Consider the following 14,964-nt stretch of genomic DNA (forward strand, 5'->3'; position numbering starts at 1 on the left):
TAAGATGAATCCAAGGGAGGGAGGACGATCGGCCAAAGTATTAGAAACTAGTGCGTACCACCCAATAGGGAGTGGACGCGAGTGTGGGCACGCCTGCATTAGAAGCAGGAGAGGTGCATAGTATGTGGTGAACCCCGTTAGACGGGAGTTGCTCATAGTACCAGCGATTGCATAGTTGCATCATTGAATTTCTGAATTTTTGTACAATTTTTTCCCTGATCTGGGGGTATAGAGAGGAACACGTGTGGTAGTTAGTGTTGTTTTAGGGTGCGGAATCATGGTGGAAGAGTAAACACCCTGAGATACCTTATGTAAAATAGTGAGCTTCGCATCGTAGCAGCAGACGCATGCAGACAGCACAGAGGCAGGACGTCGCCTATTTGATCTAATATAGGGAACAGTGAGCCTGTGGAGAGGGCCGTTGGATACTAACAGAGTGAGTGGGGAGGGCCAGCGTGTCGAGTGGAGCGCTTGGGTGGGCCTGTGGAGAGGGCCAGAGTGAACATTGCGCAAGGTGAGAAAGCGAGTGAGTGTGAGTGTGATGGAAGGAAAGGGGAGGGCAGAAAAGAAGAGGAAAGGTGGGAAGAATACATAGGGTAGTTGGAATAAAAAACAGTATCTAAGCAGTAATGTTGTGTAAAGGTGTGAACAGAACTCCAGGTAGCTGCTTTGCAAATATCATCTAGTGGAATATTTCCAATGAAAGCTATAGTCACTCCTGTGCCTCGAGTAGAATGTGCTCCTGGCGTAAAAGGTAAAGCTCTCTGACAGAGAGTAACACATTTGGATACATTTAACGATCCAATTAGATATTGCCGACTTAGACACAGGATCTTCTTCTCTACTAGTGGCAATGGAGACAAAGAATTGATCTGTCCTCCTAAGTGATTTTGCAGTTCACTTACCCTCCAAATGGAAGTAATAGCCACCAGAAAAGCAGTCTTATAGGTGAGAACCTTAAGACTAGTTTTTGTGCACTGGCTCAAAAGGAGGGCCAATAAGTTTAGTAAGGACGACATTCAAGTCCCATCCGGGAGTTGGATTAGAAATAGGTAGGTGAAGTCTTTTCACCCCTTCCATGAAAGCCTTCATTACAGGGGCTTTCCACCAGGAAACCTTGCTTTGAGAGGTGCTGTTAGCAGAAAGGTGGACTTTTAGTGAGTTAAACCTAGTCCTGAGTCTAAGAGGTGAGTCAGCTAAAGGACTATGTGTGTGGGTGAAAAATCAATTGGGTTAATGTTACAGGTACCACACCAAATTACAAAGTAGCTCCATTTACTGGAATAACAGTGTATGGTATTTGATTTATGTGCCTCTTTAAGAATGTCCATACATCTTTGAGGCAGTTGAAGATGCCTGAACTCTATGACCTCAGGAGCCAAGCTGCTAAGTTGAGTGTGTGAGGGAATGGGCACAGTTTTGTCCCTTGATCCTGGGACAGCGTGTTGTAGGGGCAAGGCAGTTTCGCTGGAGGCAAAGTGAAATGTTCATGAAACGCTAGAACTATGGCTGGCAAGCCCACGTTGTTGCTATCAGAATTAGTGTAACTTGTCTCTGGTGCATCTTGTGAATTATCCTGTTGAGGAGAGGAGTTGGGGGCGGGGGGGGGCAAACAAATTTCCCTGGCCATTTAATTCAGAGATCGTTCCTCGTTCCACTTGGACATCTTTTGGGGATACCTAGAGGCGTAGTCGGGGTACTGTGCATGCTCAGTGCTGCAATGTACAGCTACACTGTACATTGCTACACTGTATAGAATTAACATAGTTTATGCTTTGTTTAGTCTAATGTCACAGTGGAAATGTTGTACTGACATTAGCAGTAGGTATATCCTCTGTATAAATCAGACTATGAAACATCTTGCAGGTTTTACTTCTCACTAGTGAACTAATTATGCAGACATCTTTTTAGATCTCTTTAGATCCATGATGTTTCATCCACATCATACAAAAGACCTAGTATGAAGAAATCATTTGTCCTGAAGATGGCCACAACACTTACTTCCGAATGGACACATGAGAAAATGTCCAATTCGTCTTTGGGCCAAAACATGTCGACACCCTACGTCTCAAATAATGTCTAAATATAGGCATTACAGCTATATGAATTGTTTTTTTAATTTTTTAAATGGGGTGTATTGAATTACCCATTTCTTGTTTTTTTCTGTCTTAGTGGTTAGACAGATGTTTTGTGTTTCAATCTGATGCACTGATGTATGAATTTATCTCATTTTTAACATTTATATGATTAAAATGATATGTTTATGAACTTTTTTCATTGAGTTTGCCTTCGGTTGCTAATTAGTATCATGTTTGTTCTGTGAGAAATGCCTGTGCTATGTTAAACTATGTGTGACTATAATCGCTCAATCTCTAGCTTCTCTAGAGTGGTAGTGGTGAGGGCAATCAATTCTCAGTGCCTTTATAGGCACCACTTTTCTGCACTGAGAGCAGGAGGCATAAAGTATCCTTGGGATACAAAAGCGCAAGCTCACCGGGGCACGATCTGACAATGAACGTGCTACTATTTCACATTCCATTATCCAACCTGCTCCCCTATTGCATGCTAGGATATAATCAATATGGGAAGCCGAGTGATGCAATGCTGACTTACACGTGAATCCACTTTCTGCCAGGTGCCTATCCCTCCAAGTGTCAAGTCAGTGAATAAATGGAGCAGAGCCTACCGTCTTGTGAATCACTCTGGTGATCCCTGTGAACCTGCCTATTTTGGAATCAAGCACTGTATTAAAATTCCCCACCCAGATTATCAGTGTCAGTATGCTTCAGCAATTGCTGTTTGATCCACTCCAAGGACTGTAGCGTGTCAAGTGTTCGGAACATAACATTTAACTAGCCTAATAATACGGTTATGGATGTCCCCAGTAACTTTCAGTGCTCTGCCTTCAGAGTCTCTGGCTGCTTCGATAAGCCGGAAGACTAAGGACTTGTGGTTTAAGGTGCACACCCCTGTAGAATAAGAGAAATAATAATGATGACCACCCCATGATTTTTAAAATGTCATCTCATGTGTCTGCGTCAAATGAGTTTCTTTTAAAAAACAACGCTTCATCGGTATGGTGCCTCACTAGATATAGTAACACTCTACATAATTTTGAGGGACAGTTGAGGCTCTTTATATTCCAGGACATTAGATGTAGCTCCATAGCCATCTGTTTTACAGAGTGTTAGTTGCAACATTAACCAGTAGTGGCCCCCACCTGTGCCCCTCCGACATAAACCTCCCATCCCAGCTCGGACCGCAAAGCACCTTGCCTCACATCAAGTGGGAATCCTGACCACTTTGTATCTCTTTCCAACAATATCCTGTCACTTTTGCTGTCCTGCAGATTTCCCACCTTCTTAGCTGACAGAAACATTGAAACAATTAACAACCAACCTGTCCAAACCAAACTTTCATACCCCCACACCTCCACCAGCAACCTCCACTACCCGGTAAGTAACATACCTCTCCTTCCCTCCCCTCATGATTTATGTACTTCACTTGGGAGGCTGCTCTAGTTGGCCAGGATATGAAAGAATATTTAAGGAACAGCAGACTCATTGTGATGGAAAGCCGAAACCACCTAAAGGATGACTATGAACAAGAATGTGGGAAATACTTTTACTCGTGTGAAAAGTGCTATAGAGATGGCGTGCAGAGATGGCCTTCATTGCATGGTCTTTCCTGACATGAAAAGGATGCACTGGGACACACATTGAAGGGGCTGCAAAGGGAACTTGAGAAATGGTACAAAGAGATTTTGGGGACAAATAAGGTCAACTGAGAGGCGGCTGCTTGTTAAGGGTGAGCTGGTAGTGTGGGCTTACAAGGGACTATGGCCGGGATGCAAAGCCCACAGATCACAGTGAAAGGATGCTTAAGAGGAAGAACAGAGACTGCAGAAAACAGAGAATGGGGAGCAGCTGGAATCTTAAGAGGCAGTAAGCCAATGTCTTCTGGCAGCAGCAAATGTAGCAGTTGCATAAACAAAGAAAATAAAAAAAGGCATGAAAAAGTGGCAAGACAGAGCAGAGGAAGAGGACAACAGGAGGCAGGAAACAGAGGAGGAGAGAAACAGAAAACCGAAATAAGGCAAGGACATCATACCAGGAGGCAAAGAAGAATTGTGGAGGCAAAATAACCCAGAGTTCTCTCAAAATGTAAGCTTTATCATTCTGTCCAACTCTGTGAAATGGCCTCTATTCAAGGACCAGTGTTTGACGCATTGGGTGTTTTTTATTTTAAAAAGGAGGCGGCAGGCTCAACTACTCCTACCTTAGACTATCATCTTATTTGTCTACAGGCCTCATTAGAAGGCATCACAAAGAGGTTTGTCATTTATTTTCAGTCAAAATGACCCAGCACAACCCAGAAGTGCTGCAAAGCAACCGGAAGCCTAAAGTGCCATCCTCAAAGCATACTAGAACCAGCAAAGTGACTGCACCATTTTCTTTGGGACCATGGTTTAATTGATTTGCCATATTAATGTGGCAAACACAGAATCTTTGTGGAAGGTGCTGTTGAAGAACGAGATTCATGGATAAAATACTGCTGTGCATCTCCTACATCAGGAGGCATTAACTACATGGATGGATTTTTTTTCACCTTAAAAAGAAAAAGGCATTTCCCTGAGTTGCGCAACTACAATTATTTTATGCTTACAAAGAACAAGTTACTTTCTTACCTGGTAACGTTCTTTCGATGGGATGGTCCGACGACGTATTCCATATCTATGACATGTAATCACCACAGCTGTGCTGCTTCGGAAACTTTTTTCGGCGTCTGCGTCCTGCGTCGATGAGCCGTCATCGAGGACCTCCTCCGACGTCCGACGTCATCCGATGTGATAAGTAGGATGCACGACGCCCGTAGCCTCAGTTGTAGTTTTTTCCCCCAGAACGTGTGACATTAGTCAACTGCCAGTCAGACACAAAACCTTGCAGAACGTAAGCTGCAATCGCAAAAGAAATTCTGCAGCGGGGAAGGCAGGGCGGGAGCGATATAGAATACGTCGTCGGACCATCCCATCGAAAGAACGTTACCAGGTAAGAAAGTAACTTGTTCTTCGAGGGGATTGGGTCCTCCGACGTATTCCATATCTATGACAGACTACCAAAGCAGTACCAGAGCAAGGAGGAGGGAAAGAATTTAGAATCAAAATTTAGAATAGCCAATCAAATAGCAGAGCAAAGGACCCCCTTGCCAGATCCTGTCCTCGGATGGAATCGAGGGAATAGTGACGTACAAATGTATGTACTGAAGCCCAGGTGGCTGCATCACAGATGTTGCGAATAGGAACACCCCTCCGCAGGGCAGTAGATGCAGCCATACCCCTGGTAGAATGGGCCCGCAAAGTCTGTTTCGTCACAGCTTGCCCCAAACGCTTTCCAGCGTAACCAATAAAGAGTTGATCGTCCACTCTGACCCGGGACATGCGTGAAACATAAAAGCTTAAAGCTCTCCTAGGATCAAGCCTATGGAGCCTCTCCTCTTCCTTACCAGGATGCGGAGGAGGATAGAATGCCGGAAGAACAACCTTCTGGGCCAAATGAAATTCCGTCACTACCTTCGGAAGAAAAGAAGGACGAACTCTAAGGACAACCCTGTCCTTGTGAAATACAGTGAAGGGTGGCTTAACTGAAAGTGCCTGTAACTCACTCACTTTGCGAGCGGAAGTAACCGCAACTAAAAACACAGTTTTCAGAGTTAACAGCCTCAAAGGGCAAGAATGTAAAGGCTCAAACGGAGCACCCATAAGAAACTTAAGAACCAGGTTCAAATCCCAACCGGGCACCAGGAAAGGTGACAGAGGGAACACATTAGTGAGCCCTTTCAGAAACTGTGAAATTAAAGGGATTTTAAAGTAAGAACACTCTTCAGACGAGCGCTTAAAGATGGACAGCGCCGCCAGGTAACCTTTAATGGTACCCACTTGCAAGCCCCTGTGGGCAAAAGAAAGTAAAAAGGACAGAACCATGGGGATGTCACATGCAAAAGGATCCACACTCTGAACTCTGCACCAGTCGCAGAACTTACGCCAACGGCAACGGTACAGAGACTTTGTTGCTGGCCTTCGGGCCGAAAGCAACACCTCCATCACGTCTTCAGGGAGGTCCCAATCCTTATACCTCAACCTTTCAGAAGCCAAGCGTGAAGGTTGAGGGATCTGACCTCTGGATGGAGAACCTGACCCCCCTCCCGTGAGAGCAGATCGTCTCGGTAGGGAAGACGACGTGGAGGGCAGATGGACAAGTCGAGAAGGTCCGGGTACCACGTCCTCCGAGCCCACGCCGGAGCAATGAGGATCATCCGGGAACCGAACTTCCGTAACCTCCGCAGCACTTGCGGGATGACGGGGACTGGAGGAAACACGTACAGCAGCGGGAATGACCACTCCACCACAAACGTGTCTCCTAAGGCTCCTTCTGGAGGGAATTCCCGCGAGCAAAACCTTTCGCACTTCCGGTTGACACTGGAGGCGAAGAGATCCACTTGAGGGGTCCCCCAAAGGGCGAGGATCAACAGGAGAATCTCCTGAGCCAACTCCCACTCGTGATTAATCGCGCTCTGCCTGCTGAGAGCATCCGCCGTCACGTTTTCGTCTCCGGCCAGATGAACTGCCGAGATCGAAACTTCCTGCTGGATGGCCCAGAACTCGAGCTGCATCGCCTCCCTGCACAGAGGAAGTGACCCTGCCCCCCCCTTTTTGTTGAGGTAGTGCATGGCCACTGTGTTGTCCGTCAGGATCAGGACACTCTTTCCTCGCACAGTCGGCAGAAAAGCCTTCAGGGCTAGCCTGACGGCCCTCAGCTCCAACAGATTGATATGGAGTCTGGACTCCGACGGAGACCAACGACCGCTGACTGTCAGCCCGTTGGCATGAGCTCCCCATCCCGTGAGGGATGCATCCGTCACGATCGTCACCTCCGGCCAGGGAAGCCAAAATGGAGCCCCCTTCATCAAGTTGCCTTCTACGGCCCACCACAGAAGGTCCCGGGCGACCGAGGGCGGCACCTGAACCGGGTCCGACATCCTGCCGGAGGACTGCGACCATTGCGTCTTGAGTGCCCACTGCAAAGATCTCATCCGCAGACGAGCCTCTGGCACCAGAAGAATGCAGGATGCCAAGAGGCCGAGCAACCTCAAGAACTCGAACGCTGGGAGCGTCTGGGCATGCTGAAACTTGTGCACCATCTGCTGAATGTGAAGAGCCCTCACCTGGGGAGGAAAACACTGCCCCAGGGAAGTGTCGAGCACTGCTCCGATGTACTGGAGCCGCCGTGTTGGCGTCAAATGGGACTTCTTTAAATTGAGGGAGAAGCCCAGCCTGTGAAGGGAGTGGCAGGTGACGGACAGATGATCCAGGGCTTGCTCGGGAGAGCTCCCCCTGATCAACCAATCGTCCAGGTAGGGGTAGACGTGAACCCCCCCCCCTCGCCTGAGATGCGCTGCCACCACCACCATGAGCTTGGTGAAAACCCTCAGGGCGGAGGTCCAAACCCGACTGAACTCACTCACACATGGCATCCTTACCATCCTGGACCATAGCAAGGAAACCATCCCATTCGTCCCCTTCAGGAATATGTTCAGCCGCTAACGCAACACAGTTCCACAGAGTGTGTGTGAAACGAGACAAGGCACAAATGGAGTTGGCCGCCTGAAGCGCCATACCACCAGAAGAAAACACTTTCTTCGCCCAGCCATCAAAACGTTTGTCGTCCCTATCAGGAGGGATGGTAGGGTACGACGCCTGCTTTGCCGGGGCCGTGGCCGTCTACACCACCAAACTCTCCAGAGTGGGGTGCCTGCTCAAGTAGCAGGGGTCGCTACTGGCTGGAAGGTATTTTCACAACAAGGATCTGCCCACCGCCAGGAGACTCTCCGGAGCAGTCCAAGCCGCCGCCACCCTTCTCTGTAAAGCCATATGGAACGGCAGTACCGGGTCAGTTGGGGGACCAACATCAAGGATGTCCGTTAGATCATCCTGCACAAACTCCCCTAGGGGAGCAGACCATCCCAAGTGCTCAGAAACCCTAGCCATAAGGCGCCGGTACGAGGAATTGGCATGAGAGCCAGGCTCAGGCCTACGAAACTCCACCTCCGGAGAGGTGTCCAGTCCACTGGCATCATGCAGTGACTGCCTCAAATCGTCAAACTGACTATGGCCCGAGACAATTTCATCTGGAACCTGACTAGGAACCAGGCCATCAGAATCCTCATCCGCCTCTGAAATATATTCCAGGTGGCGAAAAGAAGGCACCCTAGAGTGCTTGCTCTTAACCAGAGCCTTCCTAGGGGGTTCCCCCGTGCCACAGGGTACCTCCGACACGAAAGGCATTGATGGCGTCGAGCGAATCGGCGCCGGCGTCGAGAGAACAGGCATTGGCGTCGAGGAAATCGGCGTCGATGTCAGATGCAGCGCCGCCAGCATCGGCGGCGTCGACACAGCCCTCGAAGCCGGAGCCCCGAGCGTGTCCTTCGACGACCTGAGCGTCGACGGCTTCGATGACTTCCTCGGAGCCGGAGCCTCGAGAAAGCCTGTCGACGCCCCAGACGTCGATGTCTTCCTCGAAGACCTCGCAGGTGCACACAGTCTCGAACACGTCAAGGACCGGGACCTGGAACGGGTACGTCGAGAACGAGTCTCCTTGTCCGAACGGGACCTCTCCCGTGACTCGTGCCGACCACTCTTGCGAGCGGTGTCTCTCGACCTCTCACGACCGACCCCACTCGGGGGCGCGGACGGCTTAGTACCCTGCGACTCGAGAATCGCCAGCATTTTCTTCCCGAAGGAAGCCCATTCCTCCGGCGTCGCACGGCTGGTGGGGTAAGCGACGTGCCGGGCAGAGTCCTCCGAAGAGGACCTGGAAGACGACCGGTGTCGGCGCTTCCGAGAATGCCTCGAAGAGGCTGAGGAGTGGCGAGACCGACTCCTAGAAGGAGATCCACAAGACTTCCGACAATGACGCGGAGAGTCACCCCTCGAATCATCCGTCGAAAGCCCCGCAGACTTCGACTTCCGGGGCCTGGACACCCGACCTACCGACAACTGCTTCTTACGTTCGCATAAGGCTTTGGACGTGAGCGACTGGCAGTCGATACAGTCATCCGTGTCGTGGGCCTCCCCGAGGGACCAGAGGCAGGCGTTGTGCGAGTCCGTCACCGACATCTTGGACCCACACTCCCCGCACTTCTTGAAGGCCGGACGCGGGGTCGAAGACGAAGTAGAAGACATCTTCACACGAAGGATTTTCACAAAAACGAACAGGTTCGAAGAACCGAGAAGAACAGAACTCCAAAGAGTCAAGGCGTTAACCGAGATTCACGAAGCAACACGTTCGCGGAAAAAACGGAACTGAGGCTACGGGCGTCGCGCGTCCTACTTATCACATCGGATGACGTCGGAGGAGGTCCTAGACGACGGCGCATCGACGTCTTCGACGCAGGACGCAGAAAAAAGTTTCCGAAGCAGCACAGCTGTGGTGATTACATGTCATAAATATGGAATACGTCGGAGGACCCAATCCCCTCGAATTAAACTTGTGACCTAACCCCAACTTGATTATCTCAGAATAACAAATGCATTATTTCAGAACAAATAACAAATTAAACCAACCTGTTTTGTTGACTTTTTAATGCCATGATAAATCTTCCACGCAAGTCCATTACCGCCACTAGCAACATGTCGACCTACATCAAACTCCCTTGTAACAGGATTTCCCATCACAGCACTGGTAACATCGGCAGTTACTTTTGTAACTGTACTCTTCAATTTATTTAACATAGACTCCATCGTTCCAACTTCATACATGTATTTACCTAAAGAAATAGAAAACAAGGTATACATTTTTTGTTTTACAGCTCTTTGTTGTGTCTAGTTGCACAGGTGCCACACTTGCAGTGTTCAATGCCACAGAATGTACAAGAATAATTTCAGTCCAATAAATAGAAATAGGAGGAATTCATCAAAAGAGTCAATGTGGAATCCATTTACAAAAAGGCTAGTGGCTTAAACATTCTTACTTATCCATTCTCTATTGTTTCCTACTCTACTGATCAAAGCCAAAAGGTTGTGAAACTAATTTGGCTTCTGCTCACAAAGGTTAATGGACCAGCGTACCTCATTTCGAAACAAAGAAAGAAAGACATACTTGCATGTTCAATAAACGGGTTCAATAGGGATTTAACCCAAAGTTGGGCCAGTTCAAGCAAAATGGTGTCTCGGAATGGCAGTTCATGTGTTGGGAGTCTTTTCAAAACCGACATAAATTTCTCTCCAAAATATTTCTGCATCTTTAAACCGCATCACTCATAGTCATTGGTCTCTTAACCTGGTTTACTCAATTGCAACATTCTTCTGTGGGTATTGGCAGTTAGCACGAAGGAGATCCCTGCTCCTGACTCAGACTTGAGCACAGGCCAGCAGGCTCACTTGGTGTTCAGGCTGACCTTTGGGCTCTTGGCCACCTCCCTACCCAAGGATATAGGCTATATAAAAAGGAGCCAACCAGCCCACTTTTACTCACCTCCTTTTCATCTTGACATAAGCCCTTTCTTAAGGGGCATACTGGTACTTCCCCCACCTCTGTACCAATCTATGTATTAAAATTCCTTCTTGGCCTCCTCAAACACTAACCCATGCATAGCTTCTCACACACATGTGAAGTTTGGATGCATGACTCCCTGTCTATTCTTCCTCCAACCACTTTGCAACCATAACTGCCCCTTTCACAGCTTTGAGTCTTACAATCTCCTACAATCTATTGACACAGTCTGTCATCACCTTCTCCTACTCGGGTCTTACTTCTGTTTTCACCACTTCTCTCTCAGGTCTTCCTTCTGGTCACTGGTGCTCTACTCCTCCTTTTATCTTCTCACTAGCTGTGTTCGGCAACATACACCGTTCTAGCATATCTTAACGGTCTATATTGGTCGGTAATTCATAGGGTCACTTCTGTGCCCCTTCTTAAATATCAGAATTGCCACTAATCGCTTCCAGGAAGGGGACATAGGTCCCCGTGACTTATTACTGGTCAGTGAAAAGGTGCAATGTATAGGAAGCGGTATTCTTATGAATTTGAAAGGCATATTTGTATCAGAAGGAATTAGAAGTATGCGCAGTATAAGAACAGTATCCAAGTGTAATCCATCGATTGTTCCATTGCAGAGACCCCGTGATGGCATAAGATTGCGTAGTGGCTTAATTACAGCATCAACTTTCATTTTTAGGGCATGAGGAGGCATTCGTCCTACAGCGTTTCGCTCTTTAGAGACTGAAATGTTGAGACGCTAATTAACTGTTCATTGACACTGGAACCACCATGCCCTGTGTGAAGAGAAGTGGGGGTGGAAAGAATGAACTTGAAATGATTCCGAATGTTTGCGATAGTGGAAGGTGAAGGTGACTGCTTAGAACCGTGCTTAGTCTGTTTGTTAAAATGATAACTTTTGTTGAAGTGGAAGGGCACACAGCGGTGCACTTTGCCATTTGGATAGCAGAGGGCAACCTAACACTAATAAATTGCATCAGCTGTTTGTTAAAATGATAGCGGATAAGTGCACTTTGCCATTTGGACAGCAAAGTGCAACCCGACACTGATAAATTGCACCAGCTGAGTATGGAAACATACCTAAGCGTTTTATATAGATAGATGCTCCTCTACTCCTTTTGCTACCACCTCCTTTAACCTCCAGCCCCCTCTGGTACACCAGTCTCTTCTTTTCCCAACTGTCACCAAACTCGCTTCTCATTCTTCAACTCCGACTGGGCTTTCTTATATAAGCCCACTCTCCTTTGAGTGTCTGCTCATATGGGTGTATTTCTATGTTAGTGCAGAAATCTCGGCTTTTAAATGTAGTTTTCATTTCAGGTGGTTCTAATTGAGAAAGCGGGACTCGCACATCCTTTGGCTTGTGCTACATAAATAAAATGGTATGCAATATCGTATTTTGTTTGAATTTCGTGAATGCGCTGAAGCACTGGAGATCTGCATTGGGCAGGTACGGGCCAGCACCACTCAGGTAGCACATACTCTGTGAAGTCATTTTCTGTCTGAATGTTGCTAAGTAGTGCTTCAACTACTTAGGGATTACACTTTTTCTTTTGTTTAACAGGCGGGACGAATCTTGAGTATTTTGTCCCTTTTCCCCAGAGGGGAGCCGCCCCATTTGAGGCTAGGGAGGCGCGCCTGCTCAGAAAGACCCTCCTAAAGGTTCTAGGCAAGTGGGACCTCATTGGGAGTGGCTTCCCCCTCGGGGACAAAAACACCCATTCCAGAAAGGTACTCCCTGTCCAGAGTATATTGTCTGGAGGATGTCCAAGAGTATTGTGCACTTCTGTCGCCACACCTTAATGCTGCGAAAATCTGCCAAAATTAAGGGTAATTAATGTAGCTTACAGGCTCATTTGTATAACAGCATTTCCATATGGTTACAATAACACAATGCAATATCGAGTCAATGATCTAATTTATCTTTATATTCAAGGTCGTCAGCACAATGCGTTTCGGGGCACTGGATCCCTGGATCCGATGAAGAGATCCGGTATCCTGAGGTGAGCTGTGATGACGATCTTGAATATAAAGATAAATTAGAACACTGAATTGATATTGCATTGTATTATTGTTACAGTATGGAAATACTGTTATACAATTAAGCCTGGAAGCTACATATTCTTTATACTACTCTCTTAATTTTGGCTTACTTTCTCAGCATTAAAGTGTGCAGGGGATAGCAGTGGCCGATACTCTTGGACACCCTTTGATATCCAACCTCGTGTCAAGGTTGTTTTACCTCCTCTGCACCCAAATTGTCTTTAACCATTTTCAACTATTCCTGAAACTAGAACAAAGGTGTGCATTTATCCCACTTGGATGCTCACAATATATTGTCTGCCGACATGGGAATCAGAAAGACTTACCTTGGGGAGTAGTGACGAGACCTGGTGAATCGTCACAATTGGCTTTGTAAGACATCCTGATGAGCACACTTTTCTTATTTTCGTTAAATAGGGCAAAGCACCACTGTAGAAGTAGAGATTGGACAGGCCTTATTTTCTTCAACAAACCTCAAGTTACAAACATGACTTCTTGTCTGTCTCCTCAGTCTGACTTCCCACAGATTGACCAACTATTCCAACTACTTGTAGTTAAAAAAATGTTTTGCTGGTTGATTGGCATCTATCTTTGGTTTACTCTCTCCAACTTCCCTCTCATGTCACCCTATTGTTATTCTTCGATTAGAAAATACAAACAAAAAGATCTGCAAAAAACACCTCTTTCAACTATCCAATCTGGGGGGGGCGTGGTCTGAGCTCATGGAGTAGGACACGCTTCGACGGAGCTCCCATCCTGATCCTGAAGATAATCCTCACATCTATAAACTAAGGTGTGGCGTAAAGCAGGCAATTTCGCACCTAACTGGGGGTGAATAGAAGGAAATCAGAGCTTGTTACTTGTGAAGCGGAGCAGGTAAACCTGCGCCCCTGGGCCGGCAAGATGGCGGATGGTGCTGGGGACTGAAGACGGGTGAAGGGTGCAGCCGGGCTCTTGGACGCCTCGCACTGGGCTGAATGCGGATGCGGCAACGGACACTGCCCCCGGCCCACACCGCCTGATAAACGGAGAGACTGCCCGAAAACACTGAATGTGTGCAGGTCGGCCAGTAAAGCCTAGCAGAGTGCGCCCTGAATTTAGCGACAGAGTTGCTCGCTCACAGAAAGAAACAAGCCATCTGCACTGTGGGGTGAGGTCGAAGGTGAGCGGTGGACTTAAAAGCATGTCCCGGCGGCACTACTGAAAAGGTACGCAAAGTAGCAGGGCTGCTGCAAGCGCAGAGGAAATGCGTATTAAAAGAACACAATGAAGAGCCCTGGAGGCAGAGCAAAGGAGAGGGGAGCCCTGCTGATCGCCTGTGGAGCGGCACCAAGCAGCATGCAACACTGGGGCAGCTGCCGACGAAATTGGTGTAAGGCTCTCAGCGGGAGTAATGGCAGAGGGTAGTGAAAGGGGACTATGAGCGGAGAGCAGGGGTGAGCCCCAACGACACGTGCAACAGCGCAGCTATGCCACGGGACAATGCATACATTAATACTTAATGTAGCGCAAAACGCGCGCTCAACAGATTCACGGCTGAGGGACACATCAACTGCTGTGAATTACGGGGCTACCCTGACCAATAATCCACAAACAAACCTAATGAGAAACTGAAGTGGCTCATGTGCGCCGGAAATTGCTGTTCAACTGCCAGTGGGCAAAAGGTGCACGCCACTCCCCAATACACCATCACTCATAAGGGGACCTGGCAGGGAATGCAAAGCCTGGGTTAGAGATAACCCCAGGAGGACTTAATCAGCAGCCCCAGTAATCAAGGACAGGATGGGGTGAGCGCACGCACCAAGCCAGTGGTGACGAACGGTTGGACTGACTGGGGAATCAATGTGTGGCCACAACAACAGCGCTCTGGGCAGGCAATAACCTAGCGCGGACTGGCATGAGCCGAAGGTGAAACTGAGGGAGGCAGCGACACCTCCCCCAATGGAACCATACCTCCGCCTCGGATCCGGGAACAGGGTCTGATAACCCGTGGGCACCGAACACTGCAGGCACAATAGGTAGCTATCGCCCCAGGCTACCTGTCATCACTGGCATGCTAGAACCCACTCGGGGGCAGACATGAGCCCCACCTGATCACATAAAGCATAGGGATCAAGCGTGCAACAAACAACCAGTGCAACCATCATGGGTAGGGTCCATAAGAGGTGCAGCACCGTCGGGGCAACAACCCATGCAAGTTAAAGCGCCGCAAAAAGCCTGGGCCACGAGGTGAAGATCCTGTGAGCGAGTGCTGACACAAGCTATTGACTGCAAGGAAGTGCTGGACCACGCAGGTTGCTGCAATAACTCGTGAACTTGCACTGCCCTGGTCCACTGTCGGTGGCTATGTCCCCACCCAAAGGAAAGA

General features: G+C 48.2%; 1 protein-coding gene across 2 annotated transcripts in view; it reads right to left on the reverse strand.

Annotated features, from left to right (window-relative positions):
* SCYL2 (SCY1 like pseudokinase 2) overlaps positions 1-14,964 on the reverse strand; it is a 1,629,773-nt gene that overhangs the window by 1,517,563 nt on the left and 97,246 nt on the right. For both annotated transcript variants that reach the window (XM_069629360.1, XM_069629361.1), the window contains exon 2: positions 9,620-9,822. In XM_069629360.1, the coding sequence (XP_069485461.1) occupies positions 9,620-9,814 (195 nt within the window). In that variant the 5' untranslated portion in view covers positions 9,815-9,822. The remainder of the gene's footprint in view (positions 1-9,619; positions 9,823-14,964) is intronic.

This window comes from Ambystoma mexicanum, chromosome 12 (assembly GCF_040938575.1).
Source record: "Ambystoma mexicanum isolate Mex_15411 chromosome 12, UKY_AmexF1_1, whole genome shotgun sequence".
NCBI lineage: Eukaryota > Metazoa > Chordata > Amphibia > Caudata > Ambystomatidae > Ambystoma > Ambystoma mexicanum.